The sequence below is a fragment of the Mastigoproctus giganteus genome, chromosome 4 (genome assembly GCF_048544385.1).
Source record: "Mastigoproctus giganteus isolate SK-2022 chromosome 4, ASM4854438v1, whole genome shotgun sequence".
NCBI lineage: Eukaryota > Metazoa > Arthropoda > Arachnida > Uropygi > Thelyphonidae > Mastigoproctus > Mastigoproctus giganteus.
In genome coordinates, this window is record NC_143578.1 from 83,768,039 (window position 1) to 83,789,666 (window position 21,628).

At 35.8% G+C, this 21,628-nt stretch overlaps 1 protein-coding gene across 3 annotated transcripts in view; it reads right to left on the bottom strand.

The window, feature by feature from the left end:
- Positions 1-4,909: 4,909 nt before the first annotated feature.
- Hcf (Host cell factor) overlaps positions 4,910-21,628 on the bottom strand; it is a 722,783-nt gene continuing 706,064 nt past the window's right edge. For all 3 annotated transcript variants that reach the window (XM_090372788.1, XM_090372787.1, XM_090372786.1), the window contains 2 exons: positions 21,106-21,169; positions 4,910-5,402 (listed from right to left, as the gene is read on the bottom strand). In XM_090372788.1, coding sequence (XP_090228914.1) covers positions 5,354-5,402; positions 21,106-21,169 — 113 coding nt within the window. In that variant the 3' untranslated portion in view covers positions 4,910-5,353. The remainder of the gene's footprint in view (positions 5,403-21,105; positions 21,170-21,628) is intronic.

Below are 21,628 nucleotides of genomic sequence, written 5' to 3' on the forward strand. Positions count from 1 at the left end.
ATTACCTTACCAATTAAAAAATTAAATGATATGTGAAAATCGGAATAATTAATACATACTGTAATATGTACATACTAACTAGTAGACATTTCTGTTCACTGACATTTGTGGGCGGGAGTTAAAATTTAAAACAGTAAAAAGATAAGCAATCAATAACAAAGAACACAGCACACACAAATTCCAAGTAACACGATACGCACAAGTGAGAACGGAGTAACAAGTTAAGAAGTTTTAAAAATAGGAATGAAGAGAAGACTCTGAAAATTAATTTTTTTATATGATTGTGGATTCCATGGAAGTGTAAACACATTTCACCATAATAACCCACAGAATTGCAGCTGTCGGTATTATCGCAATTTCAATAAGATCGAGTTTATTATCTGTTTATGATAGATTGCACTAACAGAAAAGCCCAATAAACAGGTGACTGCTAATTGTTTTTATTGTTTTATGGTTGTGACCTACAGAAATCTCCAAATGATTGTCTCTGACCGTACCATGTGGTTTGGTCAGAGACAATCGTAGGGTAATCTCCAGTGTTGCGGTCTTCTGCACCCGAATAAACAGCATGTTGTCCCAATTAAGCAAAGTAAACCCTTGCTATTTTCTCAATTGGGTTCTGTTTTTTAAGGTTTGCCCCAAATAAACAACTGCCCCATTAACCGGTGGCCCAAATAACTGGAATCCATTGTATAAGGAAGAATAATTGAAGACAATTTAATTTGGTCTATTGTTCTGCCTAGGAGATTAACATGATCATCCCACAGCAATCTATTAAGAGAATATTTAAATGAGTTGTTGGAAGAAGTTACATTTGTAGATGTCATGCATTGCATGATAGTGCTCCGCCTAAAGCTAACCCAGGGGCTCACATCTGGTGAGTATGGGCTTGGCACACCCAGGGTCCTGAGCTGGATATCATCATTCTTCTCTTTCTTGATGATTCCCTTCTACTTCTGACTCTCTCTCTCTCTCTCAGGATAACTCAGAAATTTTTTTTTTTTAGCTGGTGCAGCATAAGCCTCAGGCTTCCTTGCACTATATGGCTAGTAATAATAATAATTTATCCATGCTGCTAGAAACTTTTTGGATGAACAATTCCCTAATAAATGGATAGGTCGTGCAAGACCCATTGCCTGCCATGCACGCTCCTGGACTTAACTCCACTTTTTACTTGTGGGGATGCCTGAAAGCCATTGTTTATTCCACACCAATTGATAACATTGAAATGCTCCACCCAACATGTGGAACAAGGCTGCTAGCAAATGTAATAGACACCTGGAACTTTTGAGTGGGTGAGTCTATGATGAGGTGTTTGCATGCTTGTATTCAGGTGCATGGTGGTCGTTTCAAGTAAATATAAGAGATAGTTACTGGAACACGAAAGTGGCTGTATTCTGGAAACAGGGCAAAATCATCCTATGTTTATATGGACTTTTTTTTTTTTTTTTTTTAGGTCCTAAATACATTTCTTAAGTGGGTCCCATGTTATGATATACCCTGTATAAAACCAACTAGACAACTGGAGTTTATCACGAAATGGGCTGGATTACCTTTGAGAAATATGCAAGAAATAATTTAATACCAAATATTCCTTCTATCAGTGTCTGTTAAGTGGAAATGTTTGACATTAACTGAAATGATGTAACTATTTTAATTGAAAAATGGTCCTACACAGAATTCTAAAAAAGCAGGATATGCAAGAGTGGCTTTTGAAAACAAAACCATTCACTTTGGATATGTTAAAAGATGAACAGTATAGCTTAAGTCACATAAGCCACTATACAAAAAATATAAGTTGGATGAATTATTAAAATTCTGGTTCCAGTGTTTGTACTGAAACTAGAATTGCTATTTTGTTTTTATTAAACTATACTATTACTAATTTGTTTTTAATAAACTGTATGGTTTACATTATTAAAATCTGTAGATTGAATGAGAGAGAGAGAGAGAGAGAGAGAGAGAGAGAGAGAGAGAGAGAGAGAGAGAGAGAGAGAGAGAGAAAACTCAAGTCTTAAGCGATATAAAGAAACTATTTTGCTCTGTTAAACAAAAGGAGGCATTTCCCAAAATAATGCACAAGCACTTCTTTAAACTCTTGTAGTATGAAGGTTTTGCTCAGAATTTTTACTTTGGTTTTTAACATATTTACTTTGTTGATAGAATTATTTAAATAGTGCAAATATCAATTTATGTAACTGATGTACTCAAGATACTGCTGCTGTACCCACAAGGTGGGTACAGCAGTATCTGCAGTATTAAGCAAATCAAAGAAACAAGAAATACACCTTGCCCTGAAGTAAAAATAGAAAGACTCCAAGTCATGCATTTTCCTTGTACAGATCTGGGCTAGAAACTGGGTTGCATGGTTCACTACCCTGAGAGATATATTAAATTGTCAGTTTTTGATAATTCCCAATTTCTGAATGCTGGATTTACAAGATTCTAACTGCCCAAATATAAACTGTTATTTTTACTTTTATGTTTGAGTTGATGGGACACAGATAATTTTGTTGATGTCATTCATTCCCCACTCAGAAGGCACCCTTTCATTCTCGCCTTTTAAAATCAGTTGAAGACTTACTTTGATAGCTTTAATGCAGAGTGTGCATTTTCTTCAAACAGTATCTTAATATTTTATACTCTAATTTTTGATGATCACTTTAAGATTTTAGTGTTCTTCAATAACTATGTAATTTGAGAGGAGAGGTTCAATATAAATAAGCTTTTGCTTTTTAATTAAGTCAGTTATTCATTACAAGATTGACGGTATTTGCTTAAACATAACAGTTCACATTTGCATATAAAATATTTAGCCTCAAGATAGCATGAAAATTCTACATTTTTAATTTCATGTACACAAAACAGTGAGATTACAAGATTATACCAACTCTGAAAGAAATAAGGAAGAATAAAAAAAAAAAAAAAAAAAAAAAGAAGGGGGGGGGGAAAAGACAATGATATAAGTAGCCATATGTGTTCATTATGTTCATGAGGAAGGCCTGAGAAATTCTGAATATACATATTTAGTCAAAAAAAAAAAAAAAAAAAAAAAAAAAAACTAGACTAAAAATAAAGTGACAATAAAAAAATAAAAAAACTTAGCCCCCCCCCAATACACAATATCTGGGGATAATACTTAATTTAGAAATAACATTCACTGCTATTTCAGTGATTTTTATACGCCAATGGATTGCATCATCACACAGCATATAAAAATGTGTTGTGTCACCAATTTTATAACAAAAGAAATTTTATTTTACGTATTTGACAAGAAAATTCTCTGTATCGAGTACATATCATAAATGCATTAGTCTACAGAGGTTGGTTGTTACAATGATATAAACTGTCTATAACAATATAAACAGGCTCTTATGCATACGACAAGGAACATATTTTTTCTTAAGCTGAAATTTAACCTTTTCATTAATACAAAATAATCCCATGGGAGGGGGAAATAGAGTGTAATTTCTTCCAGCACAGATTTTATATACACTAATTTAATGCAGAGTTTTATCTACATAAACCAAATGCAAACAGAAGTTGCCTTCAGGAAACTCAAAGAAATCTCGTTGCTGAAATTGTATCTTGGCAAACTTTCTTCAGAGATGGTATGACTGCTTTTACTTGTAAACATATTACTCTAAATCTGTTCTAAGTATTTTTTACACTAAACATTCAGGCTTGTTCTTTTACAGATTCATATTGTAGCTTGTACAGATATGGATGAAGTATGAAATATTCAACTCAAATACAACGATGGAAATCAAGTAGCTTAATGATGAAATGAACTAAAAATATGTCTCATTTGCAAGCATGAAAAAATAATACAGGCTGTACATTTCAGTTCGACTCTCTTACAATGAGTGTGCCCAAGAAAGTGTTTAGTTTTCTTCCACACTAAGTATTTAGTTTGCGAAGGAAGATTTTTTAAAACATTTACTGTACAAGAAGTCTTACACATACTCATCAGTAAGAAAGTCAAAAAACAAGAGAGAGAGAGAGAGAGAGAGAGAGAGAGAGAGAGAGAGAGAGAGAGAGAGAGAGCATTCTTAATGTGTATCCATTAAAAAATTGTGAACTTTTAAGTTATAAAGTTTTGAAGAACAAAGACTAACAATTATCATCAAATCTTAACTCTACTCAAAGGTTGTCTTGTAAGGTGCACTTAAATGAGAGAGAGAGAGAGAGAGAGAGAGAGAGAGAGAGAGAGAAAGAGATAGAGAAGGGAAACAACAAAAAAAAAAAAAAAATCTTTGAAATGCCCTTATATTACATTCATAGTTCATACCAACACAATACTGTTGCTTCTCTTTTTCAAATATGAACAAATAAAAACTCAAAGAAAGAACGTGATTAAAAACATCTTTTGGATCATACGAAGTAAAAAAAGGATAAAAAAAACTGTAATTTTATATGCAATGTTGATAACTATACAAAATGTATAAAAACAAGCATATCTTTATGAAGGCAGTTCTTTTTCTTTGAAAAAGTATGCCTCAAACATTAAAGTGATATTTTCAAAACACTTCAGTGTTTATGAAGTGGTCGTTCTTAAATAAAGATTTCAAGATAAGTTTATGACACCAGCATTTAATTTATTTAGTTGTATATGGAAAAATGTTAAATTTTCTCTCTCAGTGCATGATGAACAATATTTTAATGGATGGTATGTACTGTACATTATTTAGATAAAATTTCACAAAATATCTAAACCTCCACTAAAGGGTCATTATTTTCAGATATTTAAACACTTTTCAGCATAAAATACTCTTTGAACTACAGTAAGATTAATTTATTATGATCATGATGTTAGATATTATTAATCAGTTGTGTTCATATTTCTTTCTTTTTTTACCTATGACATTTCTTTCAGATACATTAAAAAAAAAAAAAAAAGATGGGGAGGGGTCAGGGTAGGCACCGGTCTTTTTTCTTTCTTTTTGAAGGAGAAGGTAGGTAAAAGTCATCATATAGAATCTGATTTCAAAAAATCAAATATATCCACTCCTTGGTTTTTGCCATTTTTTGACCCTTCAAAGCACATAAAACCGATGACAAGAGAAACTTTTCAGCAGTTTTCAATCTTCTTCATATGTTAAGTTCTGTGCTTAGATCACAAGAGAACTGGAGATAGAGAGAAAATGATAAGAGGGGAGAGATGGGAAGGAAAATTTCTGATGAATGAGATGATGGTCAAAAAAGACATTTTAAATGTACAACACATGCTGGGTCCCAGTTGATATTTTTTTTTCTTTTTATTTTATTTTTTTTTTCCTTTTCTTTTTTAATAAACGAATGTACAAGACACTATTGTCCCCGGTTGCGATTCGGATTTTTATTTATTTATTTTTCATGAATTGTCCTCAGTAGTTTTGAACTTCTTGGCTTGGGCACCAGACCTGTAACAACAACAAAAAAAGCAACAGATAATATGAGTATCTAGTTCATAATTCCTAGTTATTTTAAAATTTAATAATTACATACTTTGGAAATGTACAATTCTTTAAAGTAAAGCATATATTTATTTAAAAAAGGTGCCAGCAGAAGTACAGGGTGTTTCAAAACCAGCTTTACAACTTTGATGGTGTATATAAATTTATTTAAATGATGTACACAATATTTTGAAAAGTCAAAATGTAGCAAAACACTTCAAGTTTTACCTCGGATAGTTATGGCTCAATGTGACTGCCATTTTTAATGCAGCAGATGTCCTACCTGTAGTCAATTTCTTGCGACACGTGGCATAGCATCTTTGGCATCACTTCTGCAATTGCGGTGGTAATTCGAGTTCAGAGCTTAGCAACATTTGCAGGTAAGGGTGGTATGTACAGTCTGTCCTCGTATAGCACGATAGTTGTGTTCCTAGAAACCCTCGTGCAATATAAACAACAGACCCTATGGGAAAAGTGGGGTTAGGTGCCCACCACCCAAGATTGAACACACATTTGGAACCAAAACATTACCAAACACAATAAATAATCGGGTAATTTTAATCGTTATAAAATACTTATGTATTTTATAACGATTAAAATATGTAATAAAAAATAATATATTATTTTTATTATAATATAATAAATAATAAAAAATATTTATTTTTTTATTATTTATTATATTATAATAAAGTATTTTTAGTATTTTTTAATACTAAAAAAGTATTTTTTACGAATAAAATACGTATTTTATTCGTAAAAAAATTATTATATTAAATAAAATAATCGTAATAAAATACTTACGTATTTTATAATACGTAAGTATAAATTATAATACGTGTCGTAATAAAATAATTACGTATTTTATTATGACTATTATGTAATAAAATATTGCTAATGCTTTTGCTTCTATCGTAAGCAAACTTGTTTTTTGTTTGATTTTCTATCTAAACAGATAGAAAAGACAGCCGTTCCATCTCTTCCAATTCTTGTGTCTTAATCTAATGGATTTTAATTACACTTTGAGTTGTTCCTGCTATGAAAGTTGTTTTTATTTTCTCCGCATTCTTTGTAATTTTCGGCGTTGCCTCATTTAGGTCTGTAGCATGTGCAATATCAATGGTCTTTCATTTCGCTCAAAGCGTTTCACAATTTCATATTTTTTTCTCTATCGACAGAGGCGGACTGGCCATAAGCCTTACCGGGGAAATCCCTGGGCCGGAGGCCGGTGTGATTTTGGCCATAAACCGTAGTATGAGGCTACCATAAATTTTCCCGGGTAAGAATTTTTGATCCAGTCCGCCTCTGTTTATCGATATTGCTTTTTTTTTTCTCTCTCTGAATCTGCAGGGTCTTCGCCAGGACGCTTCCTTTTCACACCTTTTAAGTATTTTACTCATTTTTAAAGCACAATTACAAAACGAGGAGGCACCCTTAATACACATAAACAAAGCTGCGCGCATGTAGCAACTGAATAAACAACTCCGTAAAGGCCGAGATACATTTTACTAAAGCACATTTCTGGGGGGTTACTACCATAAACAATTTCCAGTTGCGTTTCTGCTAGTGGAATCTGTTATAAACCGGTCGTAAACTCGATCTAATTGCAATTGCAAATTATCGATAGCTGGAATTGTGTGGGTTTTTATGTTATTATGGTGAAATGTGTTTCCCCTTCCCTGATAAATACAAGACACATAAATACATTTTCAGAATCTTCTTCAGTCCTATCGTGTTGCGTTCAGTTGGGGCGATTCCGGGTTCGACCGCCATTTCTTGTAAACACGAAGGCGAATCGTGCATAAGCGAATTCGGTTCGTGTTATATAAGATATTGTTCCCCTATTTATAAATCGTGTATGATCGAATTCGTGTAATGTAAACACGTGTTATACGAGGACCGACTGTACACTAGATCCTTAACAAATTCCCATAAGAAAAAATCCATAGGTCTAAGATCCGGGAACGAGGTGGCCATGCTATCGGCACCCCTCGACCAATCCATCGACCTGGGAAACGGGTGTTGAGGTGCTCGCACACTTCTCCAAAGTAATGAGAGGGGTGTGCCGTCTTGCTGGAAGTGAATGCGCCCTCCTTAGTCAGTTTGTGGAATGAGGAACTGTTGAAGCATGTCTAGATACACGATATCGGTAAGGAACACGTGGCTGACCGGGTGACTTGGCTACTGCACAGAACATCCTGTCTCAACAAAATTACTGTACCACATGCACATTGTAGGCCTACTGGGAGGTTCCTTGCGATACTGAGTATGAAACTACCCTTGAAGTTGTGTAGCAGACTTAATTTCTTCCAACCAAAACACAACGAGCCCGCTCTGCACATGTGAAAGTAGCCATCTTCATCTCAACTGCATGGGAGCGCTTGTGGTGGTACTGGATACTACAGTTGACGTGTATTACACTTGAAGTGTATTGCTACATTGTGACACATCAAAATATTATGTTCATCCTCTAAATAAATTTATATACTCTTTCAAAGTTGAAAAGCTGTTTTTGAAACACCCTGTATTATTATTCTTATTAGTCATATAGTGCCAAAAAGCCACAGACTTTTGCTGTGCTAACCAAGATTAATAAGTAAAATAAAATAATGAATAAATACCTACGTGACTTCCTCTTTATGTAAGTATCTCTCTCTCTCTCTCTCTCTCTCTCTCTCTCTCTCTCTCGAGAGAGAGAGAGAGAGAGAGAGAGAGAGAGAGAACTGTTTGCTGTTTTGTGAATGGCCCTTCTCAGGGCTATCGACAATACCTGGAGGGGGGGGAGAGAGAGAGAGAGAGAGAGAGGCTGTTTTGTGAATGGTCCTTCTTAGGGCTGGTTCAAAGGTTATTTTAAGAAATTTTCTTTCAGGCTAGAAACTCTGGGAAGCAGACAGTTTTCCCAAACACTTCTAGCAAATATTTCTCTTAAAGTGTTTGCAATTGCAGTCAGTTCTGCAATTATTCATCCATTACATTTTAAGATTGATGAAGGAGGTGATTTATATCCATCTTCATCTCAACTGCCCGGGAGTGCTTGTGGTGGTACTGGATAATATAACTGGATAGATGGGATCTATCCAGTTATATTAAAGGAGGTAGCAAAGGAAGTAAGCAAACCCTTAGCCATAATTATGAGAGCTTCCTTGGACTCAGGGGAGGTACCCATAGACTGGAAATGTGCAAATGTGACCCCAATTCACAAAGGAGGATCAAAGGCTGACACAAGTAATTATAGACCTGTGAGCTTAACTTCTGTTCCAGGAAAATTAATGAAGGCACTGGTTAAAGAAGCACTGCAGGATCATTTAGACAAGACTTCAGTTATAGCTCGGACACAGCATGGCTTTGTTAAGGGGAAGTCTTGCCTGACCAATTTGATTGGATACTATGATGCAGTCACAAAAGAACTGGATGCAGGGAATAGCTTTGATATTATATACTTGGATCTTAGAAAGGCTTTTGATACTGTTGCACATGGAAGACTGCTACACAAATTGGAGCAGTGTGACATTGGAGGCAAATTGCTGCTATGGATAAAGGGGTGGTTGAGGGGGAGAAGACAGAGAGTGGTAATCAATGGACACTGCTCATCGCGGACTAATGTTATTAGTGGAGTCCCTCAGGGCTCAGTGTTGGGTCTATTATTGTTTTCTGTATTTATAAATGATATTGATGATGGTATATCAAGCTTAATGTCCAAGTTTGCAGACGATACAAAGGTTGGCAGGGTTGTTAAGGACACTAATGACCATACGCTGCTGCAACAGGATCTAGAAAAGTTGAGCAGATGGCTGAGAGGTGGCAAATGAAGTTTAACATTGACAAATGTAAAGTACTACACATGGGAGACAGCAACCCGAGAACAACGTATCAACTCTGTGGTACTACACTGACAGTGGTAGAGAATGAAAGGGACTTGGGGGTGGTTGTGCAGGCAGATATGAAGTTCTCTGAGCAGTGCAGACGGGCTGCAAGAGTAGCTCATGGAGTATTGTCAATGATATACAGGAATTTTTCCAGCAGGGATAAGGAGGTGATTATTCCCTTGTATAAGGCAATGGTCAGGTCACACCTAGAGTACTGTATACAGGTCTGGAAGCGTCATTTCAAGAAGGATGTAGAGCTGCTGGAACGAGTACAGAGAAGGGCAACAAGATTAGTGAATGGAACAAAGGGGTGCTCTTATGAAGAAAGGCTTAAGTTTTGCAAATTACAGTGTCTGGAGACTAGGCACCAGCGAGGTGATCTGATAGAGGTGTATAAAGCCTTGAATGGTTTGAGCATGCTCAATGCTGACGGGATTCTTCCTCTAGCTCAGAATAATCACCTGAGAGGGCATAAATTCAAATTGAGGAAAGACAGATGTAGGATAGACGTGCGGAAATTTGCCTTTAGCCAGCGGGTGGTTGGTTGGTGGAACAGACTTCCATCCCTCGTAGTGGAGGTTGATAGCCTAAATAAGTTTAAGGCTCAGCTGGACAGGTATTTTGAACGAACAGAGGGGTGAAGTGGGTTTTTTTTGGCTGATGCTGCATAAGCTTGCTTTCTTGCATCAAATGCCTCTACTAATGCTAATGCTATATTTTCCTTCCATTTTCAAGACTTTTCCCCATACAATGCTGAATTGACTGGGTCATAGAAAAAGTGAAGAAAATCCATTTTCTTTTGTTCTGACGTCTAACATAATTGGCATGTGCAGTTTAAAGGCTGTGAAGTTATCTGTGGTGGGATATTGCCAGAGTATCCCGTGCCTTTTGTACCTTTCTTACTGCTGTACATTCTGTGTTGCAACATGGTTTTGGAAATGGCAGAAACCAAGTACATGTTTTGCAACTGCTGTTTCTTGGACAATATTTTCTGTGATGCATCACTGATTGGCTCCTGGCTGACTTTGATGGTATTAAACAATGGATGTCTGAAGGAACTCCAGTCGGCCCGATCAATGTTCCACCATGATATCATGGTGGAACATTGATATCACAGTTGTCATGGTCTTCCACTGCAAAGGGTGAATATCACAGGGAATTGGTTATTATTGAAAAGGTTTTTCTTAACCTTGCATACAAAGAAGGAGAAGTGAAGGAATGCAGATAAAGAAATCAATGGCAAAAACTTGCACTCTGCTGTATTAAAACACAGTTGCCATTTCTCTCACCATTCCTGAAGCCTATTTATGTCATACCCGAAGAAGCACAGCTCAGTATTGATCATTAGCTGCACATATCATCTTTAATCATCTGAAATCTGAGGGAGATGGTTTATGCATGGGTTAGTAGTAGTAGTGGCATGTGAATACAAGAAAGCAAGTGTATGAGCTTATGCAGTATCAGCAAAAAAAAAAAAAAAAAATCACACCATTCCCGCAAAATGCCTGTCCAGTTCCTCCTTAAATTTATTTAACCTATCAACTTCCACGACAGATGGAAGTTTGTTCCAGCAATTAACCACCCGCTGGCTAAAGGCAAATTTCCACACATCTATTCTGCATCTGTCTTTTCTTAATTTATGCCCCCTTAGGTTTGTAATCTGAACAAGAGGAAGGATCCCATCAGATTGATTGATTGATTGATTTGGTAGTTGTTGGCGCATCGGCTTCTGTGGCCATATTGCACCTACCAAGGTTTTTTGCAGTACTTTGATCCAAGCCCGAGGCGGGAATCGAACCCGCGACCTTTGGGTTGCCGGGCAGGTACTTTACCCACTCGGCGATCCCATCAGAATTCAGCGTGCTCAACCCATTCAACGCCTTATACATCAATCAGATCACCACGCAGGTGCCTAGTCTTCAGCCACTGCAATTTGCAGAACTTAAGCTTCTTTTGGTAAGAGGATCCCTTCATTCCCCTCACCAATCTTGTTGCCCTTCTCTGTACATGCTCAAGCAAATCTACATGAGGCCTCCAGACCTGTATGCAGTACTCAAGGCGTGGCCTGACCATTGCCTTATACAGAGGGACATTCACCACCTTTTCCCTGCTAGCAAAATTCCTATATATCATTGACAAAACCCCATGATCTGCCCTGGCAGCCTGTCTTGCATTGCTCAGAAAACTTCATATCTGACTGCACAATTACTCCCAGGTCTTTTTCATTTTCTACTACCTTAAGTGTAATACCACACAGTTGGCACGTTTCTCTGGGGTTTCTTCTACCCATATATAGTACTTTGCATTTGTCAAGGTTAAACTTCAGTTGCCACTTCTTAGCCCATCTGCCCAAATTATCTAGATCCTGTTGCAGTAGCACACTGCCATTACTGTCATTAACAACCCTGCCAACATTTGTATCATCTGCAAACTTCGACACTAAGCCTGATATACCTTCATCAATATCATTGATAAATATACAAAACAACAGGGTGTCCAACACCAAACCCTGTGGGACTCCACTAATAACATTAGTCCATGAAGAGCAGCACCCACTAATTACCACCCTATGTCTTCTCCCACTCAACCATCCTTTTATCCATTGTAGAACTTACCCTTAATACCATTCTGCTCCAATTTGTACAATAGTCTTCCATGCACAACAGTGTCAAAAGCTTTCCTGAAATCCAAATATATGATATCAAAATTGTTTTTTGCATCCAGTTCCTATGTAACCACATCATAATATCCTTTGAAATTTGTCAGACAAGACTTTTCCTTAACAAACTCATGCTGTGTCTGAATTATTGCTGCAGTCTTGTCTAGATGATCCTGCAATGCATCTTTAACCAGTGACTCCATTATTTTACCCGGAACAGAAGTTAAACTAACTGGTCTGTAAATACTCGTGTCACCCTTCGATTCCCCCTTTGTGAATTGGGGATACATTTGCACATCTCCAGTCCGTGGGGACCTCCCCTGAGTCCAAGGATGCTCTCATATTTATGGCTAAGGGTTTGCTTAGTTGCTTTGCTGCCTCCTTTAATATAACTGGACAGATCCCATCCACTCCAGGTGCCTTTCTTATGTTTAACTTCAACAATTTCTCCTCCACTTTGCTCTCAGTTATTACAAAATCATTAAGCACCCTGCTACAATTTGATATCTCTAAATAGGCCTACAAGGCTGGGACAATTCATGTTGATGATTAAGCTTCACACCAGCCATAAGATAAATAAATTCAATACTGTAGCTAAAAACACTTTATTTACAATAAAATAAGTATCAAAAAGATATATATTTACAATAAAAATATAAATAACACTGATAAAATATACTAAAAATAGAAATTAAAAGCGATCATTTGATAATCTTCTGATAATTTGATAATAATACAATTTGAAAACCTGCCATTTTCAAACCTTAATAACTCCTCATGTGTGAATGTAGATGCAAAATACTCATACAGTTTGTTTGCTATCTGAGCAGGATCATCAACAATGGAACCATCGATATCAAGCTGACCAATCAGATTCATCCCCTTCCTTTTAGAGTTTATATAAAATAAAGAAATATATAAATATATATATATATATAAATAAATATATATATATAGGCAGGCAAAGGCAGATTTATATAAATCTGCCTTCGCCTGCCTAACCTACTTTGTGACCTTATTACAGACTGGCTTATATCTGCCATAGGCTTCTGAGTCGCTTGATAATTTATATGCATCCCATGCATTTTTCTTCTCTGTCACGAGTCCTATTAGTTCATTTGATAACCATTTAGGCCTAAACCTTGAACAATATTTCTTAACGGGTATGAAACTTTTAGTAGCTTCGTCAGTTGATCCCACTGTACAGAATTTAAAAACTGTCTGAGACCACTGTACTCACCTTTAAGGAAGCAAAAATCCTTTCCTTTACCCCTGATGGTAATTATATCTTTAAGTAAATCCCACATCTGTGATCACTGCCACCTAGTGGTTCCTTTATCTGCAAATTCTTAATACACAAATGATCACTGCTGATAACCAGATCAAGAGTATTACCCTCTCTGGTTGCCTCTTGAACATGCTGCTGCAGAAAACAATCATCCAATAAATCTACAAAAGTCTTACTAGTGTGAGTGACCAACCCAAAAGTTGCAGTCAATATCTGGGAAGTTAAAATCCCCCATTATAAGACATTCTGATTTACTACCCTACTCTATTTCTCTGTACAATTGTTCATTGTACTCATTCAAGTCATTAGGCCTCTAACACACTCCTACTCTTATTTTTGCTTTCGCAGTGCTTATGTCACACCAAACTGACTCAACAGTACACTGTTCATCTATATCAACTAATGGATGCACTTCTTTTGATTTTATGTTTTTCTTAATTAACAGCATAACACCTCCTCCCTTTCTATGCTGTCTATCCTTTCTGTACACATTGTACTCCCCAAATTCCAGTTCTGGATTCCTTATATCTGTGTTACACCACGTCTCTGTTATCCAAACAATATCTGGCTTTGATGTCTTGACCAGCATTTCAAATTCATCAAATTTATTTACTATACTTCTAGCATTGGTATACATGCACCTATTCTTATTCTTAGTTACCGTAACACATCCCATATATACCCACCTGTTTCACGATGACCGCCATCAGTCCCTGAAACCCCCATCACCCCTCGCTCCAGATCGCTACTTATTCTAATAGAAGTTGTGCAAGAATCACCTTCACCTCTGTCTGCAGCTATTTTTAACCTTTTAGTCTGTGAATCCCCCCAAGCTAGCAGTTTTCCGACCCATCTAACACTGCCTCGATAGCATCAGCAAATATTCTTATACCCTTTCTATTTAAATGTATCCCATCCCGGTAGAAGCAGTCTCTCCTGTTAACAAGCACAGATAACGCTGAAAAAAATTCTACCCCTTGAGCCTTGCACAATCTTTCCAGGCCGAATTGATTGACAAGGCTCTCATCATGTATTCCCTCCTATCGTGTCTGGGCAGAATTGCAGACACTTTCAAATTTAACCCTGACTCACGACTTTTTTGCAACATTGACCTGTACTTGTTAAGTAAATCTGCAGATCTCGTACTCTTAATGTCATTGGTGCCAACGTGTACAACAATATCACCTTTTGTGCCCTTAAAAGATGATATATGCTTTACAGCGTCATCAACTTTGTCCCTGGCAGACATACCCTGGTCGTGTTCCATCTATCCTTTTTACACAATATATTCCCCGTCTCCTTGACAACAGAGTCACCAACAATAACTAGTTCCTTTGGGACCAGTGCATTCTGCCTTGGAGATTGCCGATGTTTTGCCTGATGCCCAGGAGTGAGTTCTGGCGTTGAGTTGGGCAGCTGAGAGCTTGACGGGCCCCTCATATTAATTTCTTCGAGGGCACCTCAAGCTCTCATAGATGCCCAGTAGAACACTGAGTTGATGGCTAATTTCTAGACACTCTCTGCACCTGGCACACACAAAGACATCCTCCTTGGCTAGATCATGTTCTGTTCCAGAGAGTTCGCAAACATTTCACAAGTTGCACATTTTTTTAGGCTGTGATGCGTTGGAGAATTGCGCCCCCCCCAGTTCTCCCCGGAGTCACAGCACTCCTGCAACTTTGTGCCCATTGCTTTGCTGCTCTAGTCTGAGGCATGATATTTTAAATTAATAAGATCAATAAATTTAATTAATTAATTGTCAATACTACGCTATCTAATAGAATCCTAAATGCAGTGATGCGTATTACGCTATATAATTATACGTTAGAGCTGACTAGTTACCACAATTAAAAATTTGACTTCCCTACTACTCTATACAAAAACAATGGCTGCAAGATTCGAACGAAATAACGGTTTTACGTATATTAAGCAGTAATCTACAAAAATTCTTTATCTAAATTAAAAATAAAAATAACCAGCGTAACAATAACTATAAGACTACGTTTAAAGTACAATATAAAATAACAATTAGGTAAATAAAAAGGCAAACACATTGCTTTTTCGGAGCCTGTAATTCACAGCTGTAATTTTTAAAGAGAGTCAGCGCCCTCTCTTTTAAATTTGCATCATACATCATTTCTACTACCCAGGTAGTATATAAGAATGCATCTTTTAATTATATCTCATATTGTGAATCAACCTTCACAATGAGTGGCCGAGGTACTGCACTGCTTTGAATAAGTAAGGCAATGAGTAAGGCAACAAGCTTTGAAACGGTGCCGTCTGTGCAGTGGTATCCACTGAGAATAAGTAACATTAGTCTTCTCCACTGGTGAAGCGTTATTTATTCAAAGCAGTGCAATACCTTGGGCAATTGTTGTGAAGGTTGATTCACAATATGAGATATAATTAAACGATGCATTCATACTACCTGGGTAGTAGAAATGATGTGCAGTACCTATGCATAAACCATCTCCTTCATTGTTGTTGTTGTTGTATTTTGGTTTTTTTGGCAGAAGGGCCCCTTGGGTCATATTGTGCCTATTCATGATTTGCTTATCACTAATTTCACATGTTACTGTGATCATAGACTTTATACAGATTTATGTGTTCTCAAATAAGTAAACAGTTCCTTGAAATTTGCTTCATTGCCAAGAATATGTAATAAGGTTAACAGTTCCTGCAAGTTGGATAGGTAGATAAAGCTTGATTTTCTGATAGTTGAATGTTGGGGAGATTGAATGAGAATATATTTTTTTGTTAGCTGAGACTGCCAAAAGAAACACTGAGGAGGGTTCTCTCCCATAAGAAAATACAGATGAGTTGGATGTGAATGACCAATGCAGAGTCTTGCTAGAATTACTTCTTGTCACCTGCTTCTCCTGATACTAGATGTCCACAGTTTTGGCTCTTTTTTTTTTTTTTTTTTATCTGCAGCAGTTTATTATTGCTTTGAGTTTTCCAGAGGTGAGACCACTGTTTACTAGATGTTGTTTTAATGATGGATTTGTAGTCTGTGTATGGCACTTTTAGTTGACTGGAAGAGCCTGACTGGGGATGTTTAGCGGCGTCATCCGCTTGTTCATTACCTGGGATGCCGACATGACCAGGTATCCAGCAAAAGGTAACCTTCTGGTTGGCTGTTTGATAGTAAAATAACTTAGATCGTCTCTCTTTAAGAATGGGATAAGAGGATGAAAAGGTAGATCGAATGGCAGTGATTGTGCTTAAGGAGTCTGTATATATCAGAGATTGCTTGATGTGGCTGTTGTGTATTTTGTTTAGAGCTAGTTTTAATGCAAATAATTTCTGCAGTATAGATACTGCATTCCGTAGGAAGAGACACAGCAACTGAGAAGGTGGAAGAAACTGCTGCAGCACCTACAGCTGCATCTGTTTTGGAGCCATCAGTATAGATAGGTATTCATCTGAGTTTCCCAATGATGAGTTTTATGGAGCTGTTGAAAGTTGATGTTTGCCAGAGAGAATTTTCCTCATCTTAAAAAGAAATTGTTGCAGAGAGGTTCAGGAGTAGCAAGGTCTTGGAATATGTTCTTAAATTTAATATCCCAACTGAGCATGACCTCTTGCAGTCGAAACCCTGTGATGTGGTTTTCATTAGATTTATTGTGATATAACATGGCATATTGAGGATCAAACAGGTATTGCCAGCTGGGATGGGATGGTATGCTTTTAATTTTTGCTGCACAATTACACAATAGAGTTTTCCTCCTGAGTTGCAGAGGGGGTTCATTTGCCTCAGTATACAGGCTGTAGACTGGAGATGTTCTGAAGACTTCCAAAGCTATCCTGAGGGCACTGTGCTGGATGGTGTACAGACATAATAGGGAGCTTTTCCTTGCAAAGTCATAGACAGGTGCACCATAATTCAAGTGTGACCGGATAAAGGTTCTGTAGAGGTGTAAGAGGGAGCTTCTGTCAGCACCCCATGACATGGCAGAGACAGGTATGTCACCAACAATTTTTGTGTATCATGTATGTATTCATGGCTTCTCTGATATTGCTTTAATGGCATTCCATAATTCAAACATATTTACCTTCTATGTGCTATCACCTTAGCTCATAGAGACCATCTAACATCTTAAGCTGTCATCAACTTCTTTCCTGAAAGTGAAACCTTTGCCTCTAAGCTGACCCCCCCCCTCATCATCCAACTTAGCCATGATCACTTCTGGGTTTGTTAGTGATGATCATGTCTAGAATAATCTTGCCCCTAGTGCCTTCCTTAACATGCTAACACAAACAGTAATCATTTTGTTGATTTAAAAATTTTGTTCTCATGGTTAGTTCTCCTACGACTAGCTCAAATCAATAAGAGGCAAATTGAAATCCCAGATAAAACGATATTCATTCTTTCTCGCCCGTTCCATCATATGTAGAGATAATCTCAATCTGTGTAATAATCTTCTGGTCTGTAGATTACTCCTACCCTCTTTATACCTTTCCTTTCAATTAAGTCACACTGCACAGAATCTATAACATCAACTTCTACAAAACTTCTGAATCTGTGAAAGCTTTTGTTGCACTCAGACTGGGCTTTGATAATAAGCATATTCATACAACCCCTATTATCTTTCCTGTTTTTCCTAATTCCCAAATACATTGTATTTACCATAGTGAAATTTATCATCCCTTATTTCTGGATGACAACACGTGTACATTAGCCCTATTATGTGAGAATTTAGTTTAGTTGTTTTAAAGAAGAGTTTTTGCTCATTTTATTGAAAACACTACTGACATTACTGTAGACACAGTTAAGACTATGTTTTCTTGTATAGTTTACTACTGTGATACATCCCTTGAAGTTATTTAAGCTTGTTTCCCTAGCATTAGTTTCTATTCATTTGAAACATTGCTACCCTTGGCACATCTTTCCAATATAGGCTGACAAGACAACAAACAGGAACTCTTGAAATACATGCAAGCATTACTATATTATTAGACAAATGTCCAAAAAAACCCATATCATCAGATAACATACATATCAAATATTTATATTACTTCAGTTTTCCTCATCCCCCAATTAGCAGTATCCCCTGAATCTTTAAGGCCTCCTCAATTAAATTGGCAAATACTCTTGCATTACCTTTGTTCATATTCATATGTATTCTGTCTCCACAAAATAGATTTATTCTATCTATACCTATGGGCCATACTCTCTTCACAAGTTCTGCTTAGTCCATGTCATGTCTGAGCAGAATTGTAGACACATATGTTGACCTAACTTGCAATTTTTTTTTTTTTTGCATGGTTCTATATTTATATAAAAAATCATCAAATCATGTGCACTTAATACCATTAGTTCCCCAACTGAATGTTAATTCTCTCTTCACTTCTCGTAAAAGCTGATAACAACTGTTGCTCCCTGCAGACATACTCTGGTAATTAAAAAATGTTCCAGTTTCTTTGACAATGGAATCTCCCCACAAAACTAAACCTTGTTAAACCTGAGCAGTATATACTTAAATATTCTGCTCTAGTGCCTGAATTGGGGATGTATCACTTGGGAGGATAGAATGAAATGAATAAAATTTAGTCCTTGTGAGTTTCCAGTTTTATTTGTTTCTAGGGAATCCACCTGTTTCTCCAGTGAGTGAATTTCATATAGTAATGCACTACAGATTAGCACACTCTTTACATCAGCAACAAAGAAAAGAATGATCAGCTGGAATACTCTCTGAGACATCAAAATAAATAAAACATTTTTCTCACATTTTGGTCTCCTAACTTTATTTGTAAATTCATTTCAGAAATAAAAAAAAGGTAACACTTCACTGTTTTATTGAATATATATTTTTATCACATTGACATTTGACTGTGAGGTGGGATATTATTAAAATTAATATACAGCAGACTCTCGATTTACCGGGATCAGATTAACCGGGACACTTCAAGACTCCAAATAAAAAAAAAATATAAAAAAATCAACCAGAAATCATAAAATTCAAGTAATAAGTAGAATAGGTAAAAACAGATATTTTGCTAGTCGCAAATAAGTGACAAGAAGTGGCGTTATAAGTCGTCATTGGATTAATGTGCCTATTATCTTGGAACCCCCGCTGCTTAAAAAAAAAAAAAAAAAAAAAAAAGAAAGAAAAAGAGACCAAATGTTTAGTTTGTTTTAGTGCGTTGTGTCCCGTCACACCACAAAACGGCAAATTTTGTTTCATTATTTATGTTGGGGACGTCTAAATTATTTTAATAGTAAATATAATATTTTTTGTTTAGAAATCGCGAAAATGATGGATAAATGAAAAGAGTTGTGCTTTCAGTTAAACAAAGACTTGAAATTATTCAAAAGTTTGTAAACGGTATATCCATTAAATCTCCAATGAACCATTATAATGTTGGTGACCAAACCATATGCAACATTGTAAAAAATAAAGGGAAGCATCGCATTGGACACACAAGTAGCACGGGATAAGTTTTTTTATCTATCGCCATATTTTTTAAGGAAACTAATGTTCAACAACCTAAACATTTATGTTTAGGTTGCTTTTTCAAACATTTTTCAATACAGTAAGTCCCCGACTTACGTAACTACGGATTTATGTAAATTTGTTTTCACTCAATTTTTTTTTTTTATTTTTAGGATTGTAAAATTAAAAAAAACAAAAATAAATAAAAATAATTGCACAAGTGAGATCAGAGTAACAAGCAAAAAAAATAGGAAAGAAAAGAGAAGATTCTTACAATTATTTATGGTTTTTTTTTTTTTTTTTTTTATATATGACTGAAGATTTCTGTGAAGGGGTCACACACATTTCACCATAATAATGTAAAAACCCACAGAATTCCAGCTATCGGTATTATCGCAAATGCAATAAGATCGAATTTACTATCTTTATAATAGATTGCGTTAACACAAACATCCAATAAAACGGAAAGTGAAAATTGTTCTTATTGTTTTTTGTTGACCTCCAGAAATGTGCTTTAGTAAAATGTGAGCTTGCACAGGATGATAATAGTGAGTTTTCGCCTTAACCCAGTGAAGTTCTTTACAAAAAATTTTATTTTGGCCGTTATCATTGTGCCGACTAAGAGAATAAGTGACAGCGATACTAGTACATCTACCAACAAAAGAAAAGCGATCGATTTGGGAAAAAAATAAAATAAACTAATAAGAATGTATTAAAATGGTCAAACATTAACAAGTATCGTGCTGAATTCAGATTTGTCAATAATAATATAGTAGCAATATATATTGCTACTATCGGGGACTTCTGTATTTTTGGATTAACAGGGAAATCGATTATCCGGGATTTGTTTTTTACCATCTATCCCGGAAAATCAAGAGTCTACTGCACCTTTAAATTAATGAAAAAGCATAAGAAAAACAAGCACAAAAATGCATATATTCCCGTGCTCTAGTTATACAATTAAAAAATGTTATTAATGCAAAAAAATTAATTTAGGTATCTTGTTTCTATATATATATCCATACAGTCAGTCATTACATGGGTATAAATTTTCTTTTATTTTGTTAGGAATGGCTCTTCTAATAATGATACACTGCATAACATTAATGAATTTACAACTAATAATACACAAAGAAAAGAAAAAAACAATGTCTAGTTTACCTTGCATTTAGTGAATGTTATTTTAGTATATTATAAACAAAGTAAGCTCTTGACTTATTATAAATAAAGGTAAATAAAATTATTTATATTAGGATAGCCTTATGGTTTTATTTTGCTACTTTCAAACATCTTTCGATACTTTTCTGTAATTAAATTTACAAAGTAAATAAATGCATTTTTTCCCCCATACAGTAATGATTAATAAAGGTTTACTATAAAGGTTGTCATGCAATAACAAAATACAACTATTTTTACTTACATTTCTGATCCAGGTCGTTTTGATGCTGTAGCAGCATTCCTACTAACGGATGGATTGGATCCATCTGAAATGTAAAAGTTATGTTCTAAAATATCATATCTCTGTTCATAGCTCAACAATATTTTAACTGCAATTTCTTCTAGCATTAGATAACCGAGTACTGAAAATAGAGCTGATCAACAAAATGAAATATTGTTTACCCCTGCCCCCCATGCATGTAATGCAAACCCATTTTTCCAAACTGGTTCTGTGGGCTGATTTGAAATATGTTCTCAGTTTTTCCTAGCTGATAATATGTACTACAAATTAAGATGATTTCATTAAAAAAAAGTGACAATGGTTACAATTACATTTTTACTACTTTTACACTGTATATGCAATACACTTTATATTGTAAAAAAAAAAAGACATGTACAATTTAAAAATTCTATGTGGATGATTTCCTTTGACACACTTTGACCAGAATTTAAAGACATCAAAGGAAAATGCTTGGTAGCATTTTTCATTGATTTCTTGATGGAAT